This window comes from Balaenoptera physalus (assembly GCF_965194825.1).
Source record: "Balaenoptera physalus genome assembly, chromosome: 13".
Taxonomy (NCBI): Eukaryota; Metazoa; Chordata; class Mammalia; order Artiodactyla; family Balaenopteridae; genus Balaenoptera; species Balaenoptera physalus.
Genome location: NC_138892.1, coordinates 25,223,587 through 25,238,832, shown reverse-complemented (window position 1 = coordinate 25,238,832; position 15,246 = coordinate 25,223,587). Strand labels below are relative to the sequence as shown.

Below are 15,246 nucleotides of genomic sequence, written 5' to 3'. Positions count from 1 at the left end.
CCTCTGTGCTCAGCCCTGGGTCTGAGTGTTAAGGGCCTGGCGTGTTTTGTTGGGTGTCTTTTTTTCTTCTGTGTCCTGTCAGCCGCTTGGATGGTTTGGAGTACAACAGATGGCAACTGGGCTTTGCCTGGGGGCCGAGGGGTTAACCAGGGCCTCTCTGCAAGCTTTTGGTCCTGGATGCAGCCTGGAGACCTGTGGGGTAGCTGCTGGCCTCGTGGAGGGCTTCCAGCCCGGCCGCATTGCCCCGGGAGAGAGCAGCTGGCATGAGGGAGCCAGGCTGCAGGGGGGACCCTGCGTGTTGATTGGGGGTGTCGCCTGTCTTGCACAAGCTTCCAAGCCAGCTTCCTTGTGGCACTCAGTGTTCCCCCAAATAGGGCCGTTGCTAAGAAACACCCAGAGTCTTGGGAATAACTTCAGTGCTGTGTTGAGCCGGCTGCTGTGCTTGGCAGCCCGGCTGAATCCCCTTACGTCAGGCCGTTACCCAAGCCCACACCAGTTTGCCAGCATGAGCCGTCCCGCTTCTGGGCTTCTAGCTGCAGGAAAATTTAGTGGCTGTGTAGACAAACTGACAAAATCCCTAACGCTCACAGCATACTGCCCGCCACCCACCATCCACCCACCAGGCCCAGCTGCTCCTCTGAGCGGCCTCCTCCCCATCTCCTGCCTGGGCTCCAGCAACAGTTTATCTCAGTTCCTACCCCAAATCTGTGACAGAAGGAGGGGAAGCTCACATGTATGGAGCATCTGTCTTGAGCCAGGCCCTGTGGTAGATATTTTTACATTTAGAGACTCGTTCCCTAACACGTGAAATGCCTGTCGTCTCTGTTGGCAGTGGGCCCATTTTAGAGGTGGGGATACTGAGTCTCAGAGAGGTTAACTAACAGGTTCAAGATGAAGCGGCCGGTGAGCAGCAGAGCTTTCTGCCTCAGAGTCTTGACCCCAAGGCCCACGGTCAGGACTACGAAGCTGGAGGGTCACACAGTTGCAGAGCCAGGAACTCAAGCTTGAATCCCATATTCCTAATATTGCTGATAACTGCCCCAGGGCAGGCAGGCAGAGGGGCCCCGGCTTCCAATGTTTGTTGTTGGAAATGATAATGGGAAAAACTGCTGAAAACGTGAGGTGGTAGTTCTGGATGCCCCAGAACACCCTGCACTTCCTTTGCATCCAGATGACACTTCCTAAAGAAAGCCAGATTGGAGCACGGCACCCCTCCGCCTGTGCACCTGCCCGGCTCCCTGCAGCCTCCAGGAAAGGCTCCAAAGTCCCTTCACCATCTGGCCCCATCCCGACTGCTTCCCCTGCAACTGCCCCACCCGCAGGGGAAGTAGGGGAGCAGTTTTACATTTTATTTTATTAACACTCCAGGGGCCTTTAATAAAAATACCCTTGAGTGTTGAAAGGGAGCCAGGGGGAGACAAGACTCCCCATCCAGCGAGAAGCAGCCGCGGGCCCAGAGGGGGTGGGAAAATGCCCTTAACATCGTGCAGTCTGGGCTTCTCGGGTGGGGTGGGTGCCCCCGGGGCAGCAGGGAGAGGAGCCCTTCACTCCAGGCCAGGAGAGAATTTGGAAGGACGGTTGGCCCTGCAGCTTTACAGTGCCAGAGAATAGAGATCTCAACCCAAACCACAAGGAAACCTCCCCCGGGAGTCGGCCAATTCCGAGACAGAGTTGGAGCCCTTTATTGGCAGCATGTTATTCTTAGAAGTTGGAAGTGGGGCTGGGTGTGATCGCGCGTGTGTGCGAATGTGCGCGCTCCAAGCTTCAGCTTTAGACCCAGGACGGCCCAGGCTGCGCTGGACCCAGTGCCCTCAGCAATGTGACGGCGTGAAGGCAGGCCGAGCTCTCAGAAAGGAAAGGCCAGGCCTCCCTGCCTCGATGGACAGAGACGTTAAGAAAGAGGAGGGAGTTTCCTAGGGCTGCTGTGACAAATTAGCACACACGTTGGTGGCTCAAAACAATAGACATTTATTCTCTAAAAGATCTGAAGCCCAGAAGTCTGAAATCGAGGTTTCAGCAGGGCCGTGCTCCCTCTGAAGGCTCTAGGGGAACATCCTTCGTTGCCTTTTCCAGCTTCTGGTGGCTCCCGGAAATCCTTGGTTCCTTGACCTATAGCTGCACCTGCCAATCTCTGCCCCAGTCTTCCCATGGCCTTCGTCCTGTGTGTCTCTCTGGATTTTTCCTTTTCTTGTAGGGACATCAGTCATTTAATTTAGTGCCCACCCCGACTCCAGGATGATTCCATCCTGACATCCTTAGCTGATTACATGTGCAAAGACCCTATTTCCAGATAAGGTCTCACTTGAGGGTGGGTGTGGATTTTGGGTGGAGGGAGCGCCATTCAACTCAGGACCGAGGAGAAGGACTGCCCCGGGGGAGGGAGCTCAGGCTCATGCGTGGGTCACAGGATCCCTTTCATAGCTGCTCTAGGGCCGCCGTTGGGAGGCGAGCCTGCCCACAGCAGATTCCTAGCAGAGCCCAGTACAGCCAGCCAACCTCTGCGTCCCCTCGGGTTCAGGTGGCAGGGACGAGAAGAGGCAGGGTCTGCCACTGCCATGCAAGCAGCCATCAGACACTTAGAGGATGAGGACAGAGGCCAGATTCCCTTCCCTTGCTGTTCCTCAGAGCCCAGCCAGGAGCTTTCCATACACACGCATCTTCAGTGTTTGTTGAAAGAATGTTTGCGTGTTACGGAGGAGGAACTTTGAGCATGACTCCTACAGTGAGTCCTTGTTCTGACTTTGGAGAGAAGACAGTTAGGTTCTGTGTCAGGAAAGAATGAGTCAGATCATGGTCTGGATGGGAACCCAAAACAAGGAGCTGAAGACAGGGTGTTGGCTGCGAAGCCGGGGGCCTGGAGGCTCAGCTTTGCTACTTACTAGGCTGTGAACCCAGCTTGGAGCCCCGGATCCCTTATCTGTGAAATGGGTTTCAAAGTGTTGTGAGGCTTACATGAGATACTGCATAAGCCTTCTGTAACTGTAAAACAAAGTACCCATATAAGGAATTTTGATTCCTTGAAGGCAGAATAAAATGAGAAGACAGTGTGATACAATGAGGATGCTATTCAATTAGATCATTGCTTGCTGGGTGAAATTCCACTGGGTGAGAGCTCATGTTTTGCGGACTTCTCTGAGTGAGGCACTGACATACACTGGCCTTTTAGAAAAAACTGCCCTATGAGATATTTTTATTTCCCTTTTAGGAATAAACTGAATATCTAATTTTGGGAAAGCAACTATCTAATACATCTCCTGTCCCTTAACTTCGTCTGTATGTTTTTGAAAGATACCACCATCCTTTATCATGTTTTGAAGATTGTTTAAAATTCATTTTCCTAAATTCATGTAAAAATGTTGCTTTGAGAATATCAACATTTTATATTAAATGTGTTTCCAACTCATTGAATTGAGGTGAGCAAACCGAAGCCTGCAGAAGTTCAATACCTTTTCAAGGTCATAGTAAGTAAGGAAGCTGGGATTCAAACCTGGGTCCGTTCATCCCAGTGCTGGTCGCACTTCGCCTCTGGCCCATCAAGGCCCTGGGCCTGTCTCTTTGTGTGAGCAGCTCTGCTCAGGCCTGTGGATACTGGGAGGAGTTGCCCATCGCTCTCCATGCTCCCTCCGAGCCCTTCTGCTGCTCGGCGGGGGCCGTAACCAGGCCCTGTATGTGGACATCAGCTTCCTGTTATTTTCCTGTCACCCTTGGGTGTCACCCACTTAGAGGTGGGCTTCTGATGTCCATCCTGCTGTGGTGGGACTGCTGGGTCCCCAGTGCCTCAAGTAGGGTGTCCCATCAAAGCAGGCACCTCCTCTGCCCTGAAGGTGGGCAGAGGCAGCTCTAGTGGGGTTAAAGAACAGCCTCAGGAAGGCCGGGCTTCCTCAGGAGGAGCTAGAAGCGCCCTAGCTTCCTGAGCGTGGAGCTGGTTTTCCCAGGCTCGCCGCAGTTACCCCGAGATTCCTCTGGAATGCAGAGCCCGTGGTCCTGGCAGCCTGGCTTAAGCAGCAGCCTCTGAGCCAACTCAGCTGCTTTCTGGGAGAGGGTGTGGTGGTGGAACAGAGAAGGCTTTGGTCTTGGCTCTGGATAGAATTGGGTTCAAACTTGAGCTCCTCCAGCTACAAGCTACGTGATCTTGAGTGCCTAAGCTTTTCAGAGCCTGCTTCCTTCTCTTAATTTGACGAGCAAAACATATGAAACAATTTTTTTAATGTGAAAATGCAGATAAGCAAAAACAAATTTGCAAATCAACGGTAATCCTACCTCTGTCAAATTTTATTATACACCTTTCAAGATTAATTTTTCTCCTTTCATTTGATACATGTAAAATGATTTCATTAAAATAATGGAAGCATCCCAGGCATGCTGCTTTTTCCCCTAATTTTAATTTAAAGACATGGGGAAATGTTAACGATGTATTGTCCTCTAAAAGACCTCTGTGGAATTCTGTCGTCTCACCCAGTATTGAACCCACCCCTGTGGGGTGGGAAATTGGGTATAACCTCACTTCCAACCAAGAGCCTCGACTTTTTCATCTTAAAAATGGGATCACAGTGCCCATCTCGCGAGGCAGCTCTGCATGTACACCACGTGACAGGCCCTCGCAAATGCTTGCTTCTTTTGCCCTTTCTGGCCACGGGTTCCTTTCATGTAGGCTATCTACCCCGGCCAGACGAAAGTCCCCCAAGTAAATCCTTCCCACTTCCCCGCCCCAGGATCTCGGTGACAGGCGCTCAGGGCCAGCTGCCTGCGTCACCCTCCCCGAGGGCCGCAGCCACAGCAGACGCCGTGGATCTGGGCTGCTGCCTTCAGCCTGGGCGGTGCGTTTCCTGCTCTGAGAGGCATCAGAGAACAGCGAGATCGGCTGGGGTGTCCGGTTAGTGTTTGCGCCAGTTGTCAGGCTGGACGTGCGGCATCTCGGCCGAAGCTGCTGGGGCATTCCGAGCGGGACGCTTGGACTCCCCAGTTGCTCGCGTCTGCTGCTCTCTGCGGGAGGGCCTCTCTTCCCCCTAGTCCTGAATCAACTGGCGTGTGTGAGGTTTTCTTCATAGTGGATGTCAAGTGCTGGCCACACGAGGCATGACGGACTGAAGCCTCGTGTCTGCTTCTTGTCTTAACCCAACGAAATAGAACATCGTGTTGCCCCTCCTTGGTCGAGATATGTAAACCAGGTGTGTTTCTGTCTGCCGGACGACCCAGCTGGTCACCCAGACCCGTGGGAATAAGTACAGCCTTCTAAGGGGTTTAATTTTGACTCTTCAGTTGTCATCAGAGCTGATGGAGGGTGGTTTTTACATTTTGTTTTGGCTTTGCTTCAATGGGAGTGTAAAAATAATAATGCTAAGAGCTGATATATACTGTGGGCTTATCACGTGTGGCTGTCTCAGGCATTCTGCTAAGCGTTATGTGGATTACACAGTCAATCCCGCAAGGTGGGTGGGAGGTCGGTCCCCTCATTTTATAGAGGAGGAGATGACTGATAAGAGACAGGGGTGGCATTTGACCTCAGGCCGTGACTCTGGAACCGCTCCTTGTCATCCCGGTGGCAGCCCTGGTGGCCAGGTCAAGTCGGAATTTATGGAAAGATCCACCACTCTGTCCTCTGTACCCAGCCCTGCTGCCAGTGTTGGGTTCAGAAAAGGATGGGCTGTCTGTCGTGAGCCGCAGACATCTCTCAGTTTTGAGAACAAGATAGGAAAGTTGTGAAATCGGGGGGTGGGGGGTGGGGCAGGGGTCCTGCAGTTTCTGGGAGCCCTGAAATGGTGGAGGATGAAGGGAGCCGCAGCCCTACTGATGGGGACCCCACAGCTGGTCCGGCTCCTCCTGGGGTCAGGAGCAGCCCCCGAGGGAAGGGCAGCACTGGGGAGGAATGAGAGCTGGGGAAAGAAGTCCGAGCACAGGAAAGCCCCAAGCATGACCCTACATCAAAATTGGGGTGCCGGGCCAGAGCCGACAGAGGCAACACTTATTTGCCGGGATAAGTGGAATTATAGTTTATTAAGCTCTCACAGAAGGTGTGAGGTTGTGGAGGTTTGCATTAGCCCCCAGTGTCTGTCTGGGAGTTTTCCACTTAAAAATGCCAGCAAAAAAGCATATGCGAAAGTATACGTATCGGATGCATCACATGGAGCTTTAACCAGCCTGGGGATTAGCCGTGGAAAATCGTCTGTCATGGGGTGAAGCCTCTGGCTTCCTGCCTCAGTCGGTTCTCTCCACAATGAGAGTCATTCATTCAATAAACATGTAGCGAACTTAATAGTATCCTTCATAACATCAAAATTAAGATGGTAAATTCAATTCCACAAGCATCTCTTCATTACCCTGCACTGTATGTAATTTTTTTAAAACCATAATACTTAATAGACATATGTCTGAGTTCTCCACTGTATGGGATTATTTACACAAGCTCCTTCTTCTTTAGTGGGAGGAGAAGGCAGAGTTGGGTGTAATGTATACATATTTGAACACACCCATGGACACACCTATTTTTGTAGGTAAGCCTGGAACATTGAGGGAAGTGGCAACAGGACCCACTCTCTCGGCACTGTCTGTCTTGTTAGGGCGAAATAAGCTAGGGAGACTCCCATGGGACCAGAGGTAGCTGGTGCGTCAGGAAGGGTTGCTTTGCACAAGGTGGCCACAGTCCTGCCCCAGATGGACTGCTTGCCCTGTAGGCTCCAGCAGTCTTAAAACACCCACTGGGCAGTGGTAATGGAGGCAGTGGTTTGGGGACCCGAGCTTCCGCTTCTGCTGGAACTGCCGCGTGGGGTGCGTTGGGTGGGTGTTGCTTTCCCCCTCGCTGAAGTTGGTCCCGTCCTTGCTGCCTGTAACCTCACACGGAATGCCGGGTCAGAAGTCCACCCTGGTTGTGAATACACATTTGATGGGAAATTACGAACAGAGGCTGGTCCTCTACATGTGGAGGGAAGATGTGTGCAACTGTTGCCCTGAAACCGTGCTTGAGAGTCACTCGGCCCAACTGGACACAGACAGCGTTTGTCAGGTTACCAGGCAACCGTAAACACCAAATGCGTGTGAGTCTGGGAGGAAGGGGTGGAAAAACCAGGCTTCGTCTAAATATCCTTGTCACTTTTCATAATAAGAGCCCATCCCCAAGTGCTGTCGTGTCCTGGGCTGTGTCAGCCCGAGTCTTGTGTCACCCGTTGTGGCCAAGTGCTTGGAGTCAGACTGCCCAAGTACACACTCATGATTGGGGGTGATTTATACTCTCTGAGCCTCAGTTTGCCCATCTCTAAAATGGGGGTAATAACAGTTCCAATCTTTCAGAGGATTAAATGACTTGAAGGTGGTCAAGTTCTTAGTACACAGCCTGATAGATAATAGTCAGCAAATACTACCTGATGTTATTCCCCTGTACTGTGTGTTTTCTCAGCAAGCCCCTCATAGGCCAAACTCTTGCAAGGAAACCTCCCTTTGGAGGCTACAGAGAGATCTGCAAACACACATGCCCCCAGTACGCTCCTGGGGTCTGCCCTGGAAGTCGGGTACGAAGGGGCTGTCAGTTCAGCTGCCAGGCACACACTTCCTCTGAGTCCACCTACCCACCTAGGTCTCTGGCCTTGGGCATCCTGGTGGGGGGCTTTCCTCACTGGCTCCCCTCATGTGAGCAGATATCCCCGGTGTAGAGTTGGGCTCCCAAACAGCTGGCCTGCACACTCTGACCTCCTTCCTGCACCCCACCCTCCCCTCTCCTCCCAGCCCTTCCCAGCCTTCCATCTTTGCAGAGGTTTCAAATTGTCCAGGTAGCCACATCTAATCCATCTTTCCTGTTGGTTTCTAGAGAAACAAGACCCGCCCTGGTTCTTTCCAAAAGCTGTTTGTTTCTCCTTTCGGTCATCAGCTCCTTCAGTTGTCTCCATCCCTGTCACCGTGTAGCCTTTCCCTAAAAAAACTCTCTTGGTGTCCAAGCAGCTCTCCTCATGAAGGCAGCAGCTACTGAAGGGCCCTTACTGCTTCAGCTGAGTTCAGGGCCCTGTGCAGTGTCTTCTGTTCTCTGTTCAGAGTGGGGGTTAGCATGTTATGGCAGTTGCCATCCAGCCATCAAAAGTTCCCACCATCTTCCCTTTAAGCATGCCAAAATTCTTAAAATTCCTTATGTTCTGGATGGACCTTGAGGGCATTATGCTAAGTGAAATAAGTCAGTCAGAGAAAAACAAATACTGTATGATCTCACTCATGTGGAATCCACAAAAGCTGAACTCATAGAAACTCACAGAGTAGATTGATGGTTACCAGGGGCTGAGGTGGGGAACCAGGGAGATGTTGGTCATAGGGTACCAATCTCTAGCAGTGAGATGAGTAAATTTGGGGGATCTAATGTACAGCGTGGTGGCTAGAGTTAATAATACTGTAATATATACATGAAAGTTGCAGAGAGAGTAGACCTTAAATCTTCTCACAACAACAACAAAATCGTAATTACGTGGGTGAAGGATGTGGTAACTAACCTTATCGTGGTAAATATTTTGTAATCTATACGTGCATCAAATCATCACACTGTACACCTTAAACTTACAAAATGTTATATGTGAGTTATATCTCAGTAAAGCTGGGGGAAAAAGGATTCCTCACATTCTCCGTCTAAATAACAGCTTTACTGAAGCATAATTCACATACCAGCTAATTCACCCATTTAAGGCATACAAGTCAATGGCTTTGAGTGTCTTTATAGAGTTGTACATCCATCATCACAATCAATTTTAGAGCATTTTCACTACCACCCCCCCAAAATGTCTTACCTTTCAGCTGTCACCCCTCAATTCCCCCATCCCACCTAGTCATCCCCTAGGAGATGACTCATCTACTTTCTGTCTCTCTATAGATTTGTCTCTTCTGGATATTTTATATAAATAGAGTCCATCATACAATATGTGGCCTTTTGTGTCTGGCTTCTCTCACTTAGCCGAACACATTCAAGGTGTGTCCATGTTGTAGCTGTGCCAGTGCTTCGTTCCCTTCTATGGCTGGATGATATTCTATCGTATGACCGTCCCCTATTTTGTTTATTTCTCAGTTTATAGTCGTGTGGGTTGTTCCTTATGTTCTTTTTTTTTTTTTTTTAAGTTTAATTTTTATTTATTTATTTATTTTTGGCTGTGTTGGGTCTTCGTTTCTGTGCGAGGGCTTTCTCTAGTTGTGGCAAGTGGGGACCACTCTTCATCGCGGTGCGCGGGCCTCTCACTATCGCGGCCTCTCTTGTTGCGGAGCACGGGCTCCAGACGCGCAGGCTCAGTAGTTGTGGCTCACGGGCCTAGTTGCTCCGCGGCATGTGGGATCTTCCCAGACCAGGGCTCGAACCCGTGTCCCCTGCATTGGCAGGCAGATTCTCAACCACTGCGCCACCAGGGAAGCCCCCTTATGTTCTTTTTAACACATTGAGGCCCAGCTCTCTATTTAAGATTACCTTTCAATTTCCAACCACTTTTAGCATTTTTATCACAGCCCCAAATGACTTCTTGGTTTGCTTGTGAATGTAATCCCTGCTCAGACATTATGTTCTGAATACCCATAATAAAATTAAAGATTGGTTCTGTTAAAAAAAAAAAAAAAATTTCCAAGACCTGGCAGAAGAAAGGATTCAGCCCATACAGTTTCTCTTTTCTTCTGTGTAATTATTTAGGCTTTAATGATTCACTTAGTTTAGATGAGTATTCACACTGGCTGAGAATAAAATGAAGTTTTCCTCCAGGGAGAAGAATATTATGAGTGGGAAACAAAAATACCTTAGAATTTTAGCAGAGGAACACACCAGGCAAGCATGCTTTCTTTTTATGGGTCAGGTGGCACCAATAACACCCTTATTTAACCCTTTCCTTTTGGGAGCTGATTTCTCCCAGGCGCGTTGTCTACCCAGGCTTGGTGTGTCACGTGCAGAGATGATGCCAATTAGGCCCAGGTGGAATTCTTAAGTTTACTAGATCTCTCTGAAGTTTCTCTAAGTGGTTTTCAGTTTTGCTAGTGTCGAGTGTGAAAATGAGGTCAGATGGAGTAAATGGGATTTGGTGGGTTAAATTGCAGGCCAGGGTGCCATGCACTGGAACTGTTCAGCTTTCAATCTCACGTACTCAGGTTTGAACCTCCTGTGTGCTGGTGCTGAGCATAGTTTCGCCAGGATTTGCGTTATTGGGTTTTCTGGTGCTGCCTGGGGACCTTGTGTGTCCCTCTCTTAGATGCCTGCCCTGAAGAATTCTTCCTTGAAAATCTCAGTGGCTTGGTAATTATGCCCATCCCTCCTGACTGCTAGATAAATTCACTTCTGGGATTTGAGGGTGCATTTAAGGAGGACAAAGGCAAGTTAGCAGGCTGTAATGTAACAAGAGGGAAGGCAAAAGCATAATATATTTATACACCAAACTGATCACAAGATGAACATCAAAATTTAATTAAATTTCCTCTCATATATTTGAAAGTTGCTAAGAGGGTAGATCTTGAAATTTCTCATCACAAGGGAAAAAAAAATTTGTGTGTGTGTTGATGGATGTGAACCAGACTTATTGTGGTGGTCATTTTGCAGTATACACATGTCAATCATTATGCTGTACACCTGAAACTAATGTTATATGTCAATTGTATCTCAGTTTTTAAAAATTTGAGATGAACTAATTTTAAAATGTCATCTCTACTAAGGGGGCTCTTTGATTCTCTCCCTCCAACTTTGTGTGGAAATGGGAAAAACCTTAGGCTTTAGAATTAGTAGATCTTGTGGCTCTTGGGCACATCACTTCCCATCTCTGAGCTTATGTCATAAGGATGATACCCTCCAGCCTACAATTGGGTTCATGTGAGATCAAATGGGATCACTTGTGCATAACACCCAGGACAGAGTAGATGCTCAACAGGAGCTATTTTTCAAGCTCTTCTCCCCCAAAGGATTTTTTTTTTTTTTTTTTTACCCTCATTCATACCCAGGTTTTAAGTGGAACAGTTTGTAAGTTAGTCCTCTTCCCACAGGATGGTGCCGCTACCTCTCTGTGCTTGAGGGAGACCATCTTTGTCTGCCTTGAGTACCTAGGACCCGGCAAGCATTTGATAGACTTTGCTAATGTTCAGATTTAATAAATCTCAAGAACAGTACAGCCTTTAAAATGAAGTCCGTTTTCCCAAAGGGGGGGTGGAAACTTTTGCAATGATTATTGGTTTTCATTTACATCCTAATGTTTGAGGATGGGAGCCATAAACTGAAGAGCCAGAAGTAGATACCAGCAACTTAAAATACTGTATGAATGTCCTGAACATCCAAGTAGACGCTTTGTTTTTTCCTCCAGCAGCTTTCTTGGCAGAAAGTTAAAAAGGAAAAAAATGGCTACATGATTTAAGAAAACACTGTGGTGTTTTGGTGATAATAACTTACATTTCTATAATGCTTTCCAGCTTACAGAATGCTTTCCCATGATTATTTCATTGAATTCTCACAAGTCCCAGAGGTAGGTAAGACAATACTGTATTATGGTAAAGGAGAGGCTGCCTCCGCCACTTACCTACCATGTGGCTCTGTGGGTTATTTAAATGCTCTAAGCTTATTTTCCTAAGGTTTAAAACGGGAGTTGAATCATCCCTTTCTTTTAGGATCGCCGTACAGATTATATGAGCTAATGCATAAACAATACCAGCGACATAGTAAGTGCTTAATAATTGGCAACTGTTACTATATTCTTAGGTATAATAATCCTCACTTCACAGGTGAGGAAACTAAAAATGACCATCAGCTTGCCGAAGATCACACCATTTGTAATTAGCAGAACTGGAATGCAAATCAAATTCTTCTGCCCTCAGCTTTAGTCCTCTTTCCGTTACACCTTAGCTGAGATGTGCCGTCAGGACTGTTTCGGTGCTTCTGCCAGCAAGGTTCCCCCACAAGAATGAGCCTCTTACCAGTTTCTCTGATGCACTCATCTTTTCCACGTCTGCTTTTGTGTTCACAGAACATCATCAAGAAGGTGATCGGGCAGAAGTTTGTGTATAAATTCGTCTCTTTCCCGGAGATACTGAAAATGGACCCTCACGCGGTGGAGATCAGCCGGGAGAGCCTTTTGCTGCAGGACAGCGAGTGCAAGGCACCCCCCGAGAGCCGCGAGGCCCACAGACACGGCCTGTCCGCCCTCAAGAGCGCCAGCCGCAACGAGTACATCCACTCGGGCCTGTACTCGTCCTTCACCATCAACTCCCTGCAGAACCCACCCGAGTCCCTCAAGGCCATCAAGACGGAGAAGCTGGAGGAGCAGCCGGAAGACAGCCCTCCCGTGGAAGAAGTCAGGACTGTCATCAGGTTTGTGACCAACAAAACCGACAAGCACATCAGCAGGCCCGTGGTGTCCCTGCCCTCCACGTCGGAGGCCTTCCTGGCCTCGTCCGTCTCTGCCAAGATCTCCTCTTTAATGTTGCCAAACGCCGCCGCTAGCATCTCGTCCGCCTCGCCCTCCTCGTCTCGGTCCCCGTCCCTGTCCCCTAACTCGCCCCTCCCCTCCGAACACAGAAGCCTCTTCCTGGAGGCCGCCTGCCATGACTCGGATTCCCTAGAGCCCTTGAACCTATCATCGGGCTCCAAGACCAGGTCTCCATCTCTTCCCCCAAAGGCCAAAAAACCCAAAGGCTTGGAAATCTCCGCGCCCCCGCTGGTGCTCTCCGGCACCGATATCGGCTCCATCGCCCTCAACAGCCCGGCCCTTCCCTCGGGATCCCTCACCCCAGCCTTCTTCACCGCCCAGGTAAGAGCCGTCCCGGTCGTCCTGGCTGCACCCAGACTCAGTGGCTTAGCGGAAGGGAGGAAAGAGCAACCGAAGCCACTTCCTTCTGCCCTTCGAAGGATAATCCGAGGGTCCCTGTGGCAAAGTCACTGTGTCATTGTGCAGGGAAATTACTTTTCCATGCCCAGGTGGGAGCATACACAAGAGGAAAGGCTTAGGGTATTGGCCACAGTGGGATGCTTGATTGGTTTCTAGCTTTTAGGGGCCTAAAGCCATCGTAAGATGGAATACGCACACTGGCCGTCAAAGCAGATCCAAACAGTGATTTCCTAGGGAAAGCTGAGCAGGCCGGTGACGTTTCAGAAGGCGCTTGGGCTTTATGAAAATTTTATGGCAGAATCTTCTCTGGGGGGCCCTTGATAAGTAGCCATTTGTTTTCTGTTAATAAGAAAATAGATGCTAACCAGTACGGCCATTGCAATCGTCAGTGGGGAGCTGGGTTGTCCTGTAGTCTCTAATAAGAAATGCAGGGGCCACATCAAACGGTGAGAAAGAGATGCTTCAGTAAAAAACAGTGCTAGTCTGAGAAAGCCCAGGTCCACAGCATAGGGGAGAGGAAAGCAAACTCGTAGAGCAAGAAAAGTCTTCGGTGCTATTAACTCCAACATGAAGGCGGCCTTTTCCTCTAAATACAGTATTCAGATGCTCACTCGTGTCCAGCTGGCAGCTGCAGGGCAAAGGCAGAGCAGGTACTGGTAAACCTACTTCTGCTTCCTCTGGAAAACTGGATGCGTTTCAGTGGCAGAGGTTAAGTGCATTGGCTTTGGGGTCACAGACCTGGATTCAGTCCCTGGCTGCACTGCTGGGTAGAAACGTGACTGCGGGTACTTGCTCTCTGAGCCAGTTTCCACATCTGTGCAATGGATTGTTGTGAGGATTAAAGGGGATAATGGCCGTGGGAAGAGAGCTGGCTACAACCGGCAGGTTTTAGTATCATGTGACTTTGTGGCACCAGGGTGGGGTCATGCTTGAGGTGGGTAGGAGCTCTCTGTCCCCTGCCTCTGTACCCATCGCTGCAGGTGTCCTTGCTGTCACCATCACTAGTGGCAGCATAACTGAGCTGCTCATGTGTGCCAGGTACTGTTCGAAACACCGTCTATGCACCGTCTCAGTTATTTTTCATCACAGGCCCGTGAAGGAGATACTATTATTGTCCCATTTTTCCAACAGAGGTAAATGAGGCACGGAGGTAAGGTAACTCATCCAAGGTCACACAGCTAATAGGCCACAGAGGTGAACTTGAACCCAGTTAGTCCGCTCCAGAAGCCATGCTCTTTAAGTAATATGCTCTCGGCATGTGCACTGGGAAAATGCCCACTTGTCCCTGATCATGAGATGTCCGTGGAGTTTGCAGGCAGCTGAAAGCAGCTCTTGGGCATTTTCCTCTCCATGGCTTCTCCCAGATGATTGTGGCCCAGGGATTTCGTGTTGGCTCGGCTTGTGAGCTGGTGGTGACGGCAGGCTGCCGCGGAGGGGAAGGCTAAGGGCTCCGTTACAGGCAGAATGAGCGTGTGTGCTCTTAAGTGGGGCATTTCCTAACCAAGCAAAACTGTCCAGTGACTAAGGACCGCTGAGTAAATGGCTCAGGCACAGCGCTTCCGATGTCGCTCAGAGAAGTAACTAGAGAAGCGGGCCAGGGGGGGCAATCTGAGGCTCTCCTCCCCGGCCTCCTCTGTGTTTCCAGCTGTGAGGTGTAGAGAGGCCTAAAGCCAGGCCCAGGCCAACTCTGATTTCAGCCTCTGCTTTCTCTGTGTATCACCGTCTCTGAACACGTGCCAGCCCTGTAGTCGTGTTGGAGGAAAGCGGCTCGGGCTAGCCCTGTGGTTTTGGGCCTGGACATAGTGAATTTAGGGAGGCTCCGGGCAGCGGGACTGAGGATGTGTGGCTGGGCCAAGGGGAGGGGGGCCGGTGACACGAGTTAGGGACAGAGGGTGGGTGTGGAGGAATGGATGCAAAGCTCAGGACTGGGGGACCGCATCTACTAGAACGGCCTACCAGCAGGCAGGGGGAAGCACGGGAAAGCCTGTGCCTTAGGGAGATGCGCGGGCTGGTCCTCCCACCCCCAAGCTGTGAGGGCGGGGCCTCGACCTGCGAGCGAGCGCCACGAGGTCCAAGACATGCGAGGGCGCTTCCCGAGGGGAGAGAGGCACAGGGCAGGGTTTGGACTAGGACAGGAGAGGGGCGGGGTGGCCTGGGCCAAGGGAGGGGCTTTGGGCCAGGTGTGAGGGGGTGGCATTGGGGGCTAGGTAGTGTCTGAAGCCATTCAGAGCTAAAGGAGTCAACGGCTGCCCTTGGGAGATGGCGGAGTCTCAGGGCTTGAGATCCCCTCACCTTCTAGCGGGCTCAGCTCTGCACCTGCAGTGCCTGTGGCTGACAGGGAGGGAGAAACCAGAGAGAGCAGAGGAAGGGCAGGACTCGGGGGTGGGGTGTTCCCCCAGGTGGGTTCTCTGAGAGCAGACAGGAGAGTCAAGTGGCTTTATCTTGA

The 15,246-nt window shown here is 50.2% G+C and overlaps 1 protein-coding gene across 1 annotated transcript in view; it reads left to right on the top strand.

The window, feature by feature from the left end:
* The window catches only part of ELK3 (ETS transcription factor ELK3), a 69,378-nt gene that overhangs the window by 38,523 nt on the left and 15,609 nt on the right, over positions 1–15,246 (top strand). Inside the window, exon 3 of the mRNA XM_082419486.1 lies at positions 11,940–12,722. Within this exon, the coding sequence (XP_082275612.1) occupies positions 11,940–12,722 (783 nt within the window). The remainder of the gene's footprint in view (positions 1–11,939; positions 12,723–15,246) is intronic.